Here is a 17942-nt window from a genome sequence, read left to right as displayed (position 1 = left end):
AATAGGGTAAAGGTTATCATTGCTTTGTTTATATCAGAGCTACTGGGTGTGTAAACAACAAGGCACAGGCTACTGAAACATGTAGGAATCTAGATAAAATGTCATCTTTTTCTCTAGATAAAATGTCATCTTTTTCTCTAGATAAAATGTCATCTTTTTCTCTAGATAAAATGTCATCTTTTCTGTCGTACTTTTATTCAACCCTTTTCAAGAGAAAACTACCAAGGAAACACTAGTAACCATTTAACTTTAAGGGGTGGGGAGAGAGTTCTGTTTTTTCTTTACTCGGTTTGTAAAATGTCGACTCATCTTTTTCTCTAGATAAAATGTCATCTTTTTCTCTATAGATAAAATGCCATCTTTTTCTCTAGATATAAAATGTCATCTTTTTCTCTAAATAAAATGTCATCTTTTTCTCTAAATAAAATGTCATCTTTTCTGTCGTACTTTTATGCAGCTTCTTCTCTAAGGAAAATTACTAACGGAATAAACCTCTGCTTTAAAAAGGAAATCGATCCTTAGGGAGCTTCCATTTGATTTTAAGGGGGGAGGGGGTCTAGGGATAATTTCTTTTGTGCTGCAATTTTTTTTCAGTTGTAAACTCTATCCTGCCTTACTATTTTTCACTTTATTCGGTCTTGCCATTTTGATTACTTTATCCTGACTATAATTTTGGAATATGACAGTTCTTGTCCATTCGTTTTTGATGCGTTTTGTTTTTTGATTTTGCCATGTGATTATGGACTTTCCAAATTGATTTTCCTTTGAGTTCAGTATTTTTGTGATTTTACTTTTTACATAAATGGTCATCCTTTCTTTTGTTTTTTGCAAAGTTGCTCACCCTGCCCCTTTTAACTCAAACCTCAAGTCCTGCATCTTTTTAAAATTTTTATCCTATCCCCTCCAAAAATCAAACGGTAGCTTCCTTATATTAATTTGTGGATTTAGGTTTTTTGTAAAGTAAAAAACAAAAAAAATCAGCCTAATCTTTCTTACTAGATGCAGAAGAGTAAGAAAGCAAATACATAAATAAGAATTGTATTTAATCATTTTTTCAGAATCTAGAGCAGGGCTTCAAGACAAACTTGATATTTTATATAACTATTGTTATAAATGGTGTCTTGAAGTCAACTCCCAAAAAAAACCAAAATAATTATATTTAATAATAATGGACATTTGATAAAAGATGACTTCCATATAGGGGAGGAAAAAATAGACTGTGTAAAGCAGTATAACTACTTGGGTCTTATAATTCAAAACACTGGTAAATTTACTGAGGCTAGAAAACAACTTTACCAAAAAAGTCTTAAAGCCTGTTTTAAGCTCTATAGGGATTTGAAATCCTCAAAACCTAGTATTGGTACTTTTCTTCATTTATTTGATCATTGTATTAAACCTATTATTTAATATGGTTGTGAAAATTGGGGCACTATTAATATAACCCCTAAGAGAAAATCATCATCTCTCTTTGATATATTTAAGGATTGGAAGTCTGAAAAACTTCACCATAAATTTTGTAAATATATCCTTGGTGTTACTAAACTGTGCACAAATATAGGAGTTCTTACAGAACTAGGAAGATATCCTCTTTACATAGACATGTTAAAACAAGTCTTCATGTATTGGCACAGACTTGAGAATTTCCCATCAAACCTGCTGAATAATGCATATAAGGAGTATATGCATTTACATAGCTTAAACAAAGGTAATAATTCCTGGTACACTAATATACTCTTTTATGGGGAAAAGTTAAACTTTAATTTGGCTAATTGTAAAACCCTAAGTAAATATAAATTTAAAAAATCACTTAAACAATGTCTCCGAAACAGTTTTCTTGAGACTTGGAAAGTAACCAGAGATTCTTATTTACAGGATAAAGGTAAATTGAGTACTTATTTCAAATTTAAATTTTCATTTGGTAAAGAAACCTATCTATCCTCTATAAATAATGGCAATTGTCGAATTCTTACTAAATTTAGGTTAAGTAATCACAAATTAAGAGTTGAAACTGGTCGTCATGAACGCAGGGTAAATATGTCAGGTAAATTAGAGAGTATTCCACGATGTGAAAGACTTTGTCAATATTGTAATTTGAATGTGACTGAGGATGAACACCATTTTTTATTGCAATGTCCTCCATATGTAACTTCAAGAACCATTTTACTTGATGATTTATTTATGGAATATCCAAAACTAAGAATATTTAATTCACAAAACCTATTTATATGGATTATGACAAATGATAATGATAATTTTATTAAAAAATTATGCAAATTTTTAACTTCAAACTTAGAAGTGAGAAATAATACTGTCAAGTGAATTAATACAGGTTTTAATGATAATATTTGGGGAAGAGTTATCTTTCTTTTGCTGAACTGACAATGTCGTATATATATGTACTATTGTTTTGTTTTTATATAAATCATATTATAATGTTTAAATTTCATATTTTATTGCAATGTCCTCCATATGTAACTTCAAGAACCATTTTACTTGATGATTTATTTATGGAATATCCAAAACTAAGAATATTTAATTCACAAAACCTATTTATATGGATTATGACAAATGATAATGATAATTTTATTAAAAAATTATGCAAATTTTTAACTTCAAACTTAGAAGTGAGAAATAATACTGTCAAGTGAATTAATACAGGTTTTAATGATAATATTTGGGGAAGAGTTATCTTTCTTTTGCTGAACTGACAATGTCGTATATATATGTACTATTGTTTTGTTTTTATATAAATCATATTATAATGTTTAAATTTCATATTGTTTCTAAATATGTATTTTAATTTATGTTTTGTCTATTATCCATTTTGTTTGTAATTCATATGCCTATAAGGGCCCTTTGATTAGGAAATAAACATATTTGATTTGATTTGATTTGATTTGATTTGATTTTTAATTGAAAAACACGAGTAAAATATGTGCCACTGGACGTTGAGCAAACAGATAAAAAAAGAGATATATTAGAAACATCAAAATTTCCAGACATTGAATTTCTTTGTTTCTTTCGTCTTAACCTGATTTAATGGTGAAACAACATTTTCGTTGTTGTAAATTTTAGAAAATAATGTTCTTTAGAGGTAAAGTTTTAATAGTGGTGTATAATTTTCGTTGCTGAATATCTATTCATGTAAAAATCTCAACGATTTTTTTTAATTTTCAACAGGAACTGATGCATCATTTGTCCCTAGATATCATGAGAGTCTGTTCTGATTGTGTATAATTTGTAATGCAATGTAAACTGTCACTCTATCAATTAAAATGGAGTGTTTTATGGGTATTAGTCGAGGTGCACGGCAGCCTATAACGAGGACAGTGATAACACACTATCTCTAAATACATTATTGTCAAGATCAATATAACATTAAAAGATTGAAGACTTCGTTGAGCAAAGACACAAGACGTTCTTTATCAAGTCAATTGTGAAAATATTCAAAGTAGGTGGATAAAACAAATATTTAAATGAATACATTACAAATCTGCACATAAACCTTAAAAATAAAAATAAATAAATAGATGAAATAAAATAAAAATAAATAAATAAATAGATAAATAATAAAAATAAATAAATAGATGAAATAAAATTAAAAAAATTTAAAAAAAATAGATAAATAATTAATGAAAATACATAGATAGATGAAATAAAATAAAAAATTATAAAAATAAATAGATAATAAATAATAAAAATGATAAATAATAAAATTGATAGATAAATAAATAAACGGGGAAAAAATCTCAGTCTACATACGTATTTGTATAAAAACATTAATGACGAAATCGGAATATCTTCGTACAATCACAAAAGTGTTGCATCTTATCTAAATATATAAACAATAATTAGTACTTGACCATCAAGTATCTACACCATTAAGTATATATATCCAGTAGTTATTTAGGAAGCCATCACTTGACACAATAGGTACATGTATATATGTGTTCGGTCAATAGACTTGCATGTACATTCATGAAAAAAATTACGTCATGGAAACATATTAAAGACAAGGCTTTAACTTTTGAATAAAGGTAACATTTTACATGAAATACCAAATAAATCGTGAGTCTAAAAATACGAAATTTCTAACAATAAACTGATCTGCATATTTAAAATAAAAATACAAAACAAGAACAAACTACTGCTCTCTCTTGAATAATGGGTAAAACGGTAAGAAAATAAAGCTAGGTGCCACATAGACTAGTCAATAAGGTTTGAACGATTCTAAAATTATGTCCGACCGTCCACTTATTTTTTTCAATCTTTTTGTAATATAAAGACTGTTTATTTATTTGTTTGTCGTGCTTATTGCCTGATGGTATGGACCTTTTTCGCGGGGTTAGGGAAGGGGTGTATTCAGTTTTCAATATTTCAATTCTAGGTTATTTTTATCTATTCTCTCTTTACCTTGATTATACTCTATTCTTTATATTTTAGTATCTTATTTTTTTTATATATTCTTCTACCCCCCCCCCCCCCCCCCCCAAGAGTGACTGCGGAATAGAAATATGGTCACTTGGTCTTCTTCCGACCGGTTGTAAAACGCTTGGCGAAGTGGGGCGTCCGTTTGGCTGTGCGGGATGTATTAAGGTAGATCACCAGTAAATATTTTTTGAGACAGATTTTTTTTATAATTTGCCAAAATGAAGATTTTACTATGCTCTTTTTAAAAATGTAATAAAAAGTATGGGTCACCGTGCTATTTTTCAAGCTATGAGTCGTTGAAAATTGCCAAAATTTAGCCTAGTAGTTTGTTCATGAAAAAAACACATTAGTGTGCATAAAAAAAATTCTATGTGATAGAATTTTGAAATAAATTGTGAGAAGAAAGGTTTCATAATATGTTTTAAGAAAATAAAAAGAAAACATGGTGTCACCGAACTTGTTTTCTTGCTACAAGTAATTGTAAAAAAGTTCCCTATTAGCCCAATATAAATTTTGTACTAAGAGTTATCTCCCCTTTAATGCCTCAGTTGAAAAAAAAAAATTTAAAACCAAAGAAATTGATATTTGTTAAAATATTTTGTATAATACAATTAATTAACAAGTTTTCTTTCAATAAAAAAAACTTCTAACAATTGAATTGCAAATCTGTCTCCAAATTTGCAGATTGTCACGCTCTTTGCACGTTAAGAACCCTTTCAACAACTCTTTGAGGGGTCCGTAGGTGGCCTGTTGCAAGGCAAAATTTCTGTCCCTATATCCTAATTTTCCAGTGGCAGTCCAAATTTCCCCGACTATCATCCCGAATGGCCTCCATTATGACAAAACCTACCTATTTTATTTATTGTTAACTTGTTTTCGTCCTGAATATGCATGAAATATTTGCCACTGGACGTTAAGCAACCAACAATCAATCAATCAATATCTTTTTCTATATCTATTGTGGTCCATTTTCTCTATATTCTATATAAGTTTTGGCCATGCTATTCTAATCTGTCAACCCTATTCAGACAACTATATACATGTGGATAAGAAAATACACTCGGAATATACTCGTTTATCTATTACAAGAAGATAGTTGAAACGAAATTAAAGGTGTAAACAAAGAATGAAAGTTCTTCCGAAAAGCTCTGTGTAATAATTGACATCGACTTTTAAATAGATTGACAATGGAAATGGGAAATATGTCAAAGAGACACAAACCCTACAAAAAAAAACCCCAGAAAACAGCCTTAATAAAAAAGTGTGCTAGTTCATATTTGTTTACAACACAGTATGGTGGCATTTGATATCGAAATAAAATGATGTAGAATGAAAAAAAGAGCAATTGGAATGCCCTTCTAGGAGAGACAGAATAGAAAAGATTATTGGATACCTTTAGTATGAAAAATTAAAATCCTCTGAAAGTCTGAATAACATAAGATATGTGATTTCTGTATTTCTGTATGCCTATATCACTTTCGACGAAAAGCCAGTCAAGTCAGATCAACATTTTGTCATTTCTTATAAAAAAAATATATGCTAAATATAATCTTTATATCTAAAATACATACCTACATTATTATATTTTGGCTCAATCAATCAATCAATCAATCAATCAATCAATCAATCAATCAATCAATCAATCAATCAATCAATCAATCAATCAATCAATCAATCAATCAATCAATCAATCAATCAATCAATCAATCAAATCAATCAATCAATCAATCAATCAAATCAATCAATCAATCAATCAATCAATCAATCAATCAATCAATCAATCAAATCAAATCAAATCAAATCAAATCAAATCAAATCAAATCAAATCAAATCAAATCAAATCAAATCAAATCAAATCAAATCAAATCAAATCAATCAATCAATCAATCAATCAATCAATCAATCAATCAATCAATCAATCAATCAATCAATCAAAACTAGATTATTATTTTATTTTCATATCAAGGTATAATTTGTAAACATCAATGACGAATATGTTCGTACAAACAAATTAGTTGCATCTTATCTAAATATATATACAATAATAAGTACTTGACCATTAAGTATCCAGACCACCACTAAGTATTCAGTAGTTATTTAGGAAGTCGTTACTTGACACGATTAATGACAATATGTACTAGTATGTGTGTTAGGTCAATAGAGTAGCTGATCATGTACATACATGAAATAAATTAACGTCATGGAGAGAGTCAACGAGACAAGCTTAAGGCTCGCACTTCTGAATAAAAATAAAATGAACTTGAAATCACAAATAAAAATGTGAATCTAAAAAAAACTGCAACAATAAGGACAACCTCTTTCAGTGGTCAATATTATCTAAACAATTCAATTATTTTGAAATTTTGTACACCCACTAATTTTTTAAGACCTTCTTGTTTTTCGTTTTTGACAATAAGGACTGGTGATGCTTTCTGTCGTGCCATTGTTTGATGGTTTGGACTTTTGTTTTGGAAGGAAGAGGAGGGGCGGCATGTCTTTTTTTTTATTTGTTTTTATTTGTACTTTGTCAGGGATTTTGTTTTAGCTTATTCCGTATTTTTGTCCATTTATATTCTCAAATTTTTATATTTTTGCACCTTATTGTTTCTATTCCTATTTCATTTGGCCTCTTTTTCTCTTTATTAAGTTTTAATTTGAACCGAGATTTTCTGTTCCAGACGGATTGTTTAGATATCGACGTAGATTTGAAAATCATACAGATTGGGAGTTAATTTATTTAATTCGTTCATTAGTAAATTGATACTGAACTTTAAAATTAGCTTCATTTAAATGTAAAGAACGTCCTTATAAAAGCCTCTGTCACATAATTTCTGAATAAAGGACTATGTCGATAAACTTCCCAAAATTAGGTGGTACTAGTATATTTAATTCCTTAAAAAAATTAACTGTAGAATTTTGAGAGGAAAAAGAGTTGTTTTATGCCATTTATTAGACTGTGATATACAAATGAGACAAGATATGAAAATTGACATTTTGTATTTGAAAAAGTCAAGTATATGCATGAATGTCTTTTTATTAGTCTTCTTAAAAATGAGACCCACAATTTGTATATGCTTATAATGTATTCGACGAGTCAAGACAATTCTTATATGGAATTTCTTTAACCCCAAAAATTGTTTCCAAAACATTTCCACTATCTAAATTTTTTAAAAGCAAAAGCATAACTGTTGAGGTTATCCGTCCTTGCCTTTCCTAAGGTTCAACCTACACATTAATCCGACCAACATTTTGTAATTTTTCTTAATTTATTAAAAAGTGCGCTAAATTTATCTTTATGTTTAATATACATCTATACTTTTAAATCATTTGGTTTTAGTTTATTTATCTGCATATAAAACTTTTCTCTCTTAAATGTCACAACTTAGTACTTTCACACGGGTAGAGCAAATATTTTAAATTCTTGTTCTAGCACCATCAACTGAAAGGCAGAATAGGAAAAACCCAACTGTCACAAATATAGTTCACAAAGGTGACCTGTTATCCTCGGCTTACTGATACAAGATGAAAACCAGCTTCCGTACCGACAGCGAAATAGACTCCGCCTAAGGCTTTAGATTGGATGAAAGTTCTCTTAACCTGAGGACAGAATGAGTGGCTGAGTGCCGTGCTCTTCAAACTACATCTGCTACCTGTGAAAAGGTAAGACAATTGTTTTAAATTTTAAATTATAAATAAATGCTAGTTTTAATTATTGAAAAAATGTAACTGGCGAAATGAAGAGATTATGGAAAAAGTTAATTATGGGTTTATATATTATATTTAAAAAAATGAATTTCCTTCCATTTATATCTGAAAAAAAGGTAAATTAAAAAAAAACCAGAGGCAAAATGATAAAAGAATAAGTATATTGAATATAAAAAAATGAGATAAAAGGTATATTTTTTTAAGTCTCTAAACTTGAAAAAGAATAACTTCTGTTCGCCGTACTTATTTTGAGGATTTTCTTTTTCAAATAGATATTGGGAGAACACTTCATAGATTCAATTTGAACTTATTATGTTTTGCTATTCGTAAATCAGGTCAATTCGAACATCTTAAGTTGGTGCTTTATTTTGCCGTAAGAATTGGGGAGATTTGGTTTGATTGCCAGTGAAACAAATGACTTAAATTATTAAAAACAACTATTGGTCACTGAACGGCCAAGAACCAACACCGTATAGCAAGCTAAAAAACTAAAAGGCCTTGAACAAAAATTACAATTCAATTCAAACAAGATAAAAGGCTTTCATCAGTAAAGCCATTCTAAAAATTACGAAATGAATGCATACTTTTTTATATAATGTAAAATGTTCTATTAAATTTTGTCGCACGTTATTTCAGAAAAAAGTCTTTCATGTCAAAATATATGATATCATATGAACAAAATACTACCATACTATATCAATTGGTACTTTATTTGGTCTTTTAAACTGTTTTGATTCGAGCGTCACTGACGAGTCTTGTATATTATACGAAACGAACTTCTGGCGTTCAACAGTATTAATCTTAAAATGGTATCTTTGATATATAGTTATTTGCGTTTTATAGGGTTGCCGGGCTATTTGTCGTGACGGACATATTTTTTTAATTTTTTTTTAAAATTATATATTACGCAGTATATTTACCTATAGTATAGCCACGTTCGGCACAGAAATGAGTCTGATATCAGATTGGTCAAGTTTTTATTTATACACTATGAAAATTAAAGATAAAATGAAAATAGAAAGACTTCATAATTATATTGGTGATCGGATTTATTACTTCGGATGGAAGGTGTTCCTATTATTAGGCAGCAACCATTTGATTTTTTTTTTGGGGGGGGGGGGGGGGCTATGGTTTTGTTTTGGAAAAAAAAGTTTGTTTCCAGTTTTTGGAGAAAAAAATAATTTGTTGTTGATTCTGAGAAAAAAAATTGTTTGTTTCACCCTCAGCTGCCACTATATGTAATGCTAAAATTGAAAGAAAAAAATTGTTTTCGACTTGTCGTGAAAAAAATAGATTGTATTTCGCCGCAAACTGGAAACAAACTTTTTTTTCCAAAACAAAACCATATCCCCCCACCCCCCGAAAATCAAATGGTTGCTGGCTTATAATAGGCACACTATGCATGTAAATCAGACAGCAACCCTCGACACAAACAAAGTCAATAGCAATACAGTGGCACGCTTGTAAAAACATCCCGTTGAATGAAATATTTCTTTAAAACAGAATAATAATTTCATCATTTTATTATCAAAACAATCGTATTATTACTGAAGAATTTTTTTTTTTTTATAAATTACTAAACGATGGACAGAAAAAATTAGCAGTACTAGTGCAAAAACTTATAAGTGTTAATATCTATAAAAAGACTATTTTTGACGACATGCCTTCTCTATCAACAGCTATCTTTTCACATATCTTGAAGTCATGAGGCAGAATTATACACAATTTATATATTGACAATATAATTGTTCCTCTCATTATACATCATAAAACATGAAAATAAAGTTACTAAATATTTAGGTTGAAGTATCACCTTCTGTGTGGGTTAAATGTGACCCAAATTAAAGATTATCCAGACTCCTACAAACACTTCGTTTACACATCAGCAACAATTAAATTCGTGTTGTATTTCAACCTTTAATGTCTCCGATGTGTGTTCTGTGCTATATTGCTTGATAAATTCGTTATCTTTATGTTGATTTTGACAAATTAATCAGTTTCATGTCGCTTTGAAATGTACATCCGAAAACTACCTCCTAATCTGCAGCTAATTTTATGGAGCACTGCACTTGACTAAACTGTCATAAATTATTTCTTATTTATGTTATTTTAATTTAATGGCTGTACAATGTCAATTGTGATGATACGGTAGTAGGGTATCTAAACAATGACAATTAATTTACTATCCGTCCGTTTTGAGCTGACAATTAATTTACAATCCGTCCGTTTTGAGCTGACAATTAATTTACAATCCGTCCGTTTTGAGCTTCCAAATAAATAGATTTCAAAATAAGTGAAAATATATTCGTATATAGGTATAGGAAGATGTGGTGTGAGTGCCAATGAGACAACTGTCCATCCAAATAACAATTTAAAAATTAAACCATTATAGGTTAAAGTACGGCCTTCAACACGGAGCCTTGGCTCACACGTATATATACTTTTCAATAAAAACTTACTACTAAAAGTTATTTTGAACGGGTTAATTGGTTTTCAAACTTTTATTCGAAAATAAAACATTAATTCCAAAGATAATTATTATCTCCCTTAATATACACGTTGATTATTTTCAAACAATTCTAAGGCAATCCCTTTGAAAGTATGTCTATAGATAACAAAAAATCATTAAAATTTCAACTTTTACAGATCTATTTCGAGCCTCTATATTATTATAAATTAGGAATGTATCTCCCAGGACCGTCATGCTAAGCTCGGATTCCCTTACGGATTTTGTTATACTTTTTGGACCTTTTGAATTATAGCTCTTCACCTTTTATATAAGTTTTGGATTTCAAATATTTTGGCCACGAGCATCACTGAAGAGACATGTAATGTCGAAATGCGCATCTGGTGCAGGAAAATTGGTACCGTTAATGTTATTGATCTCAAAAGGCGAGTTTATATAAGGATAAATCTTGTTTTCATGGTGTAAACTAATGGATTAACCCTTACCCCACAGTATACCCACGATATGCAATACAACCAGTTCACTTTGAGAGTTATTAGTGTTATCACGACCAGAGGCATTTATTTTTTTGCACATTTTAGACAATAACAAATAAGTAATAAATCCAATAGAAACTAAGGTGGACAAAGTTGGTCAGCGTGGGCTGCAAATTGTCAATGAAAAAGGAGGGCATGCATATGTAGTACACATATATTTCTGAACATTCAACCAACTTATGAGAAGTGTTACATATCTATTTGAAAAAAAGAATTCTAACACAGATCGAATGAAGGATTTTCTCATTTGCTTATTGATAGATTAAACGAATAACGAAAATTTAAACAACTGCCTTTTCTTTCAGATTGTACTCAATAATAATGACGGACCCAACGTACATGTGCCCGACGATGAAGATGCACATGTACATGTATCACCTCAGATTCACACATTTGCAGTCACGTGATTGCATCAGAGATGACACCAATTACTTCCCTTTGCAGTCACTCATTAAATATTTTTCCTGCAGTAAATCAAACCAAACAAATCTGGAAACTGTCAATAATCTAGACATATGCTTACCTGACCATACAGGTAATTAGAAAATATTTAGAACTCTGTATTAACTAAGCGATATTGTCAGTTTTTAATGATGGTCGTCCAGCCGGCAAATATATATGCCTATTCAGGACGAGAATATGTTAATGTGATTTGAATATTAACCCTCATTTGTACTAGACCGACACAATGATATAAAAAAGAAGATGTGGTATGATTGCCAATGAGACAACTATCCACAAAAATGACACAAACATTAACAATTATAGGTCACCGTATGAGTCGGCATTTTTAACGAGCAGTTATGTACACAATTTATAACAAAACAATCAATTTTACCAAGGCTATAGAATATGTCAAACTATGAGAAAGCAAAAAACAACATAAGAATAAATTTGAAGGTTTTGTAGGACTATGACAGCCATCTTGAACATACAATCTCCCATGGGCATTTTGAAATGTTATAAGCTATGTTTATCAATCAATCGAAATTGCATTAAGCTACTCATGTTTGATGCTGCTGCGGAGCTGCAAGTCTCCTAAAGTAATGTGTTTTAAAGCCAGAAGGATATTTTGAAAACTAGTTAGAATTTATATTTGATATTTTATTTCAGAACTTAAAAGCAGAGAACTTCGATTTGACTTTGCGAATCTTGCCCTGTCTGCCACACGTGGTCACATCGGGGACCCAATGAAAGACGCCGTTGTAGTAAGCCACGTGATTTGCCATAAAAATAATACTGAAAACAGGTACAGACTTTAAGCAAAGAGAACTAAATAAAAAAAAAGTTAAATGAAAGCATTATATTATTGAAAAAACGAATTTAAGGCATTTCTGTTTATTTGTTTTAATAAACAGTTTTCACTGAGCATGCAAAATCCGTCACAGAAATTATTGAAGCAAATAAGCATAATTAGAAGTATTTTTATATGAAATTTTATATAAAAAAAAACCAACAACATAAAGTGACATAAAGTAACATTTTGTGAAAAAGTATATAGTTTAGTACGCCAGACGCGCGTTTCGTCTACATAACACCCATCATTGACGCTCATTTAATGAATGGCTATTATCTATTTTGAATTTATTGAACCATAAAACTAATTTTTGACTCTTCACATTGAATAATCCGCGAAGCTAAGGCTAAGGTAATATATGCCTGGGATAAGAAAATCCTTAGTTTTTCGAAAAAATCAAAGTTTTGTAAACAGGAAATTTATAGAAAAATGTCTACATTATTGATACATGTATTCATGTCAACACCGAAGTGAAGTGTTGACAACTGGGCTAATGATATAAAGTGAAATTAAAATGATTAAATTTCTTTTCTCAGTCAGCGTAACTCTGTGATACAGATGTCGGACAAACCAGAAGAACTTATAAACTGCAAAACGAAACCATGTCGGAAGAGGATATGTTCAGTAAAAACAAGGTAATGCATCTAAAGATACACCAATATGTTATCATCTCAGACAATTTTGTTTTTATAAAGTAGCAGAAATACATAAAAAAAGAAAATAAACCAGTTTAACCCCGCCACATTATGCATGAGCCTGTCCTAAGTCAGTAGCCTGCTATTCAGTGGTTGTGTTATGGTATATAAGTCTCAGATTTAAAACTGGGATTTAATAGTCATTATTATTTTCCAGTTGTCCTCGTTTTATAATTTTATCATTTGAAAATCCTATTTATTTATTTGCAAACTATTACAGCTAAACGCATTGCCCTGAAAAGTATATTGAGTTATGCCGCTTTATATATTAACCATTTCAAATTAATTTTAAGTTGAAATTATCGGTCTTGAACAATAAATGTTTTAAACATCTACGATAGAACAGTATTCGAATAAACAAGCAAATGGTACATATAATTAAGCGATGTTAATAGGGGAGCTTGATTTTCTGTATTAATTCAAGTAGGCAATTACCGGCTTACAAATTCTCTAATATCTATATATACATGTAAAGCAGACTTTTCCCGATGTACGGCAACAAACAAAACAGGAGTTAGAAAATTCAAGTTATCGCCCCCTTTTTTGATACGCCTGAACCGCATTTCTGTATTTGAAATTCTAAATAGTACAATCTTAATAACTGAAATCAGATATTTAATGATTAAAATGAAATTAAAGCACGATTAAATATAAATATTTACCTATACGAACCCATAGTTTGTTACATTTTAAACACTTCTATAGATATGCATTGTAATTGATTAAGATATATTTGAGGCCAGATAATGCTTGAAATCCAGCATAAAGATGTTGCGAGGAATACAAATAGAACATGCGCTAGAAATAGACCGGTCGTTAAATTTTGATATTGACAGGTTTAAAAAAAAACACGAAAAAAACCCAATGTATAATCAATGCATTTGATTTTACTGTAAATAATTATAACAGAAGAATAAGTGTAAAATCACTCTTGGGGCCAACCGTGTTTACATAAATTTAATACAAATTAAATTGAATCTATGTACTTTTTTCTTACAGTAGAGTAAAAAGAGAGTTTGTATGCGAGTACTGTGGACGGAATTTCACCAAGTCGTACAATCTACTGATACACATTCGTACCCACACAGATGAACGTCCCTTTTCATGTACAGTATGTAATAAACGGTTCCGTCGCCAGGACCATCTTCGTGATCACAGGTAAAAATTCTATAATTATACTCTAAGTATTGAATTACAGCAAATTCCATAGTAAAATCGTCTTTAAGTATTAATTCAAGCTTACCCTATATGTGTTTAGGTGACCGTGTCACGGAATAGACGTTCCTTCATAATTTAAGTACCAAAGGGAAGAACTATTCTGGAATATTATTTACACAGGAACAAATATCACAGTATAATAAGTATGTTCCATACGGAATGAATGGTAAAGAAAATTTGTTCTAATAGGAATAGATATTATAGTGCATCAAGTATCAGTTAAATCGTGATTTGTAAGTGTTCCTGTGTTATCAAGTTTATCGCAGATATTCCTGTGATTATCAAATTATAGCCCAATCGTGATTTGCAGGTGCTCCTGACGTGTGTTTATTAAGTTTTAACTCAATCGTGATTTGCAGGTGCTCCTGTGTTTATCTAGATCTAGTTTTAGCTCAATCGTGATTTGCAGGTGCCCCTGTGTTTATCTTGTTTTAGCTCAATCGTGCTTTGCAGGTACTCCTGTGTTTATCAAGATTTAGTTCAATCGTGATATGCAGGTGCTACTGTGTTTATCAAATTTTAGCCCAATCGTGATTTGCAGGAGCTCCTGTGTTTATCACGTTTTAGCTCAATCGTGATTTGCAGGTGCTCCTATATTTATCAAGTTTTAGCAGGTGCTCCAGTATTTATCCAGTTTTAGCTCAATCGTGATTTACAGGGGCTCCTGTGTTTATCTAGTTTTAGCTCAATCGTGATTTGCAGGGGCTCCTGTGTTTATCTAGTTTTAGCTCAATCGTGATTTGCAGGGGCTCCTGTGTTTATCTAGTTTTTCCCCAATCGTGTTTGCAGGTGCCCCTGTGTTTATCTAGTTTTAGCTCAATCGTGATTTGCAGGTGCTCCTACATTTATCCAGTTTTAGCTCAATCGTGATTAGCAGGTGCTCCTGTGTTTATCCAGTTTTAGTTCAATCGTGATTTGCAGGGGCTCCTGTGTTTATCTAGTTTTTCCTCAATCGTGATTTGCAGGTGCCCCTGTGTTTATCTAGTTTTAGCTCAATCGTGATTTGCAGGTGCTCCTATATTTATCCAGTTTTAGCTCAATCGTGATTTGCAGGTGCTCCTGTGTTTATCCAGTTTTAGCTCAATCGTGATTTGCAGGAGCTCCTGTGTTTATCACGTTTTAGCTCAATCGTGATTTACAGGGGCTCCTGTGTTTATCTAGTTTTAGCTCAACCGTGATTTGCAAGTGTTAATGAAGTTTTAGCTCAATCATGATTTGTAGGAGCTCCTTTGTTTATCACGTTTTATCTCAATCGTGATTTGCAGGTGCTTCTGTGTTTATCAAGTTTTAGCTGAATCCGTGATCGTGATTTGCAGGTGCTCCTGTATAAATCCAGTTTTAGCTCAATTGTGATATGCAGGTGTTTTTTATCTATCCAATTCTAGCTCAATCGCGATGTAAAGTGTTACTGAATCTATCCAGTTTTAACTTGATCGTGATGTGCAGGTGTTTCTGTAATAAGTTTAAAATCATCATAATCCATGTGTTCTATTGTTTACAAGTATTAGTTCAACCAGAGACATATATACACACATATATGTCTCTGGTTCGACCACAGGGGTTCGTATGGATAGTAAACCTGGCAATTGTAACAAGCCCCTGTGGTTCAACCATGCTGCGTTCGAGTGATCCATCGAATTAAAAAAGAAAGAAAAAAAAAACCACACCAGACAAATGATTTACACATTTCAAGAATGTTATAATGAAGAAATTAAAATATTCTCTTTAGATACATCCACGCCAAAGAGAAACCTTTCAAGTGTTTAGAATGTGGTAAAGGATTTTGTCAGTCACGGACTCTTTACGTTCACAAGGCAGTCCACATAAAGGTATGTACATGGCAGAGGGGAACTCGCAACATTTTAACACCTATATACATATTTATTTACATAAGTGAAAGCAGTTTGATTTGTAATCACATAAGCAACACGACGGGTGCCACATGTGGAGCAGGATCTGCTTACCCTTCCGGAGCACCTGAGATCACCCCTAGTTTTTGGTGGGGTTTATTCTTTAGTTTTCTATGTTGTGGCATGTGTACTATTGTTTTTCTGTTTGTCTTTTTCATTTTTAGCCATGGCGTTGTCAGTTTATTTAAGATTTATGAGTTTGACTGTCCCTTTGGTATCTTTCGTCCCTTTTTGATATAAACTCATCATATCTACCAGGAGTGACGCTTGAATAAAAAAAATGTCAAAAAGGCCAAATAAGGTACAAAGTTGAAGAGCACTGAGGACCAAAATTCCTAAAAATGTGTACCTTCATTTTTTCTCCTTCAAAATACCGTTCCTTTGAACCAACATATTTAGTTCTAATTTTGCAAACAAAAATCAACCCTTCCTTGGTGTCATATCTGAAACAAAAACTTATCTCTCAGTCTGTCTTAAACATTTTGTGCGAAATCTACAGTTATGCATCACACAGACAGTCAGTTTGATTCCTCTAAGCAATTGGAAAGATTGGCATGCAATAATTAAATACAATATGTAGACAGAGAATTATTTTGTGTTCTGTTAAATTGTCCCTTTTAAAATTGTTATACATTTATGATGATGACTGATGTACTCATATTTTGACTATTTTATTTATTGTGTCTGTTTATTTAACCAGAGACATATATGTCTCTGATTTAACGCATCAATGTAAATATAACGGAATTTGATGAGACTGTCATTAAAGTTAAAGGGTTAGCGCTATAGAACCAGGTTTAATCAAACATTTTCTACATTTGAAAATGCCTCGATCAAGTCAGGAATATGACAGTTCTTGTCCATTCGTTTTTGATGCATTTTGTTATTTGATTTTGCCATGTGATTACAATTGATTTTCCTCTAAGTTCAGTATATTTGTGATTTTACTTTTTATGATAAGAATAACACAGGGCTGCTTGAACAAAATCTTCAACAATTCATGGAGCATTTTCTATCTATTATAATTAATATTGCACGACCGCATATCCAGTCACGGACATTACATTCGTGATACCACTGGCCGATGAGAGTCGCATAATTATTTAAGCAATCCGTGTTACAAATGGTCATCTTATAAAGATAGACTATGAAAACACAAATCAAATGTCACACAATTTCTTAATATTGAATATATACAGTAAACGAGATTAAGCTATTTGATATAAAAAAAAAACAATCTAAGTAATTTCGGGGCCCTTTATAGCTGAGTATATGGCATGGCATACAGTTGTTAATTTCTATGTCATTTGGTCTCTGGTGGATAAATTTCTCATTGGCAATTTATTATTTTTCTTATTTCCATATAAAGCTGTTAAATATTGTATAAACATGATAAAAGCACTGCAATCACTGTATAATTCAAACTATTAAATATAATTTGTAGAAGAAAGAGAACAAAGAACAATGACCGACAACTGATATATAATATGAACAACGACCAGATACAGCAATATTTCCATTCCATGTGGAACACGATGAAAGTGTTAGAACTGGTCAACAAATATTTGGATTCAGCAACAGGCAGATAAAAAGGAGACAAAAGACTGATTATTATCTTGAAAACAATTGTTATTTTGAACCATAAATTCTTTTTCTAGTTGTATTGTACATCATAAAACAGAA

General features: G+C 31.1%; 1 protein-coding gene across 1 annotated transcript; it reads left to right on the top strand.

Moving 5' to 3' along the window:
• The first annotated feature begins 11448 nt into the window (after positions 1-11448).
• Positions 11449-17888, top strand: LOC134691394 (protein odd-skipped-related 1-like). Its single transcript, XM_063551917.1, has 6 exons — positions 11449-11674; positions 12253-12388; positions 12973-13071; positions 14131-14289; positions 16079-16178; positions 17704-17888. The coding sequence occupies exons 1-6, from the start codon at positions 11461-11463 to the stop codon at positions 17725-17727; spliced, it is 732 nt and encodes a 243-aa protein (XP_063407987.1). The 5' UTR covers positions 11449-11460; the 3' UTR covers positions 17728-17888.
• The last annotated feature ends 54 nt before the right edge of the window (positions 17889-17942 follow it).

The sequence above is a fragment of the Mytilus trossulus genome, chromosome 11, assembly GCF_036588685.1.
Source record: "Mytilus trossulus isolate FHL-02 chromosome 11, PNRI_Mtr1.1.1.hap1, whole genome shotgun sequence".
In the NCBI taxonomy this organism is placed as follows: Eukaryota; Metazoa; Mollusca; class Bivalvia; order Mytilida; family Mytilidae; genus Mytilus; species Mytilus trossulus.
The sequence above is the reverse complement of the archived record's forward strand: the minus strand, read 5'-3'. Positions and strand labels throughout refer to the sequence as shown.

What these genes read in the sequence shown, in the direction of transcription:
- LOC134691394 (XM_063551917.1), top strand. Translation starts at nt 11,461, where the DNA reads ATGACGGACCCAACGTACATGTGCCCGACGATGAAGATGCACATGTAC. An exon ending in ATATGTTCAGTAAAAACAAG is followed by an intron (nt 13,072 to 14,130) that starts GTAATGCATCTA and finishes TTTTTCTTACAG; the next exon opens with TAGAGTAAAAAGAGAGTTTG. An exon ending in GACCATCTTCGTGATCACAG is followed by an intron (nt 14,290 to 16,078) that starts GTAAAAATTCTA and finishes TATTCTCTTTAG; the next exon opens with ATACATCCACGCCAAAGAGA.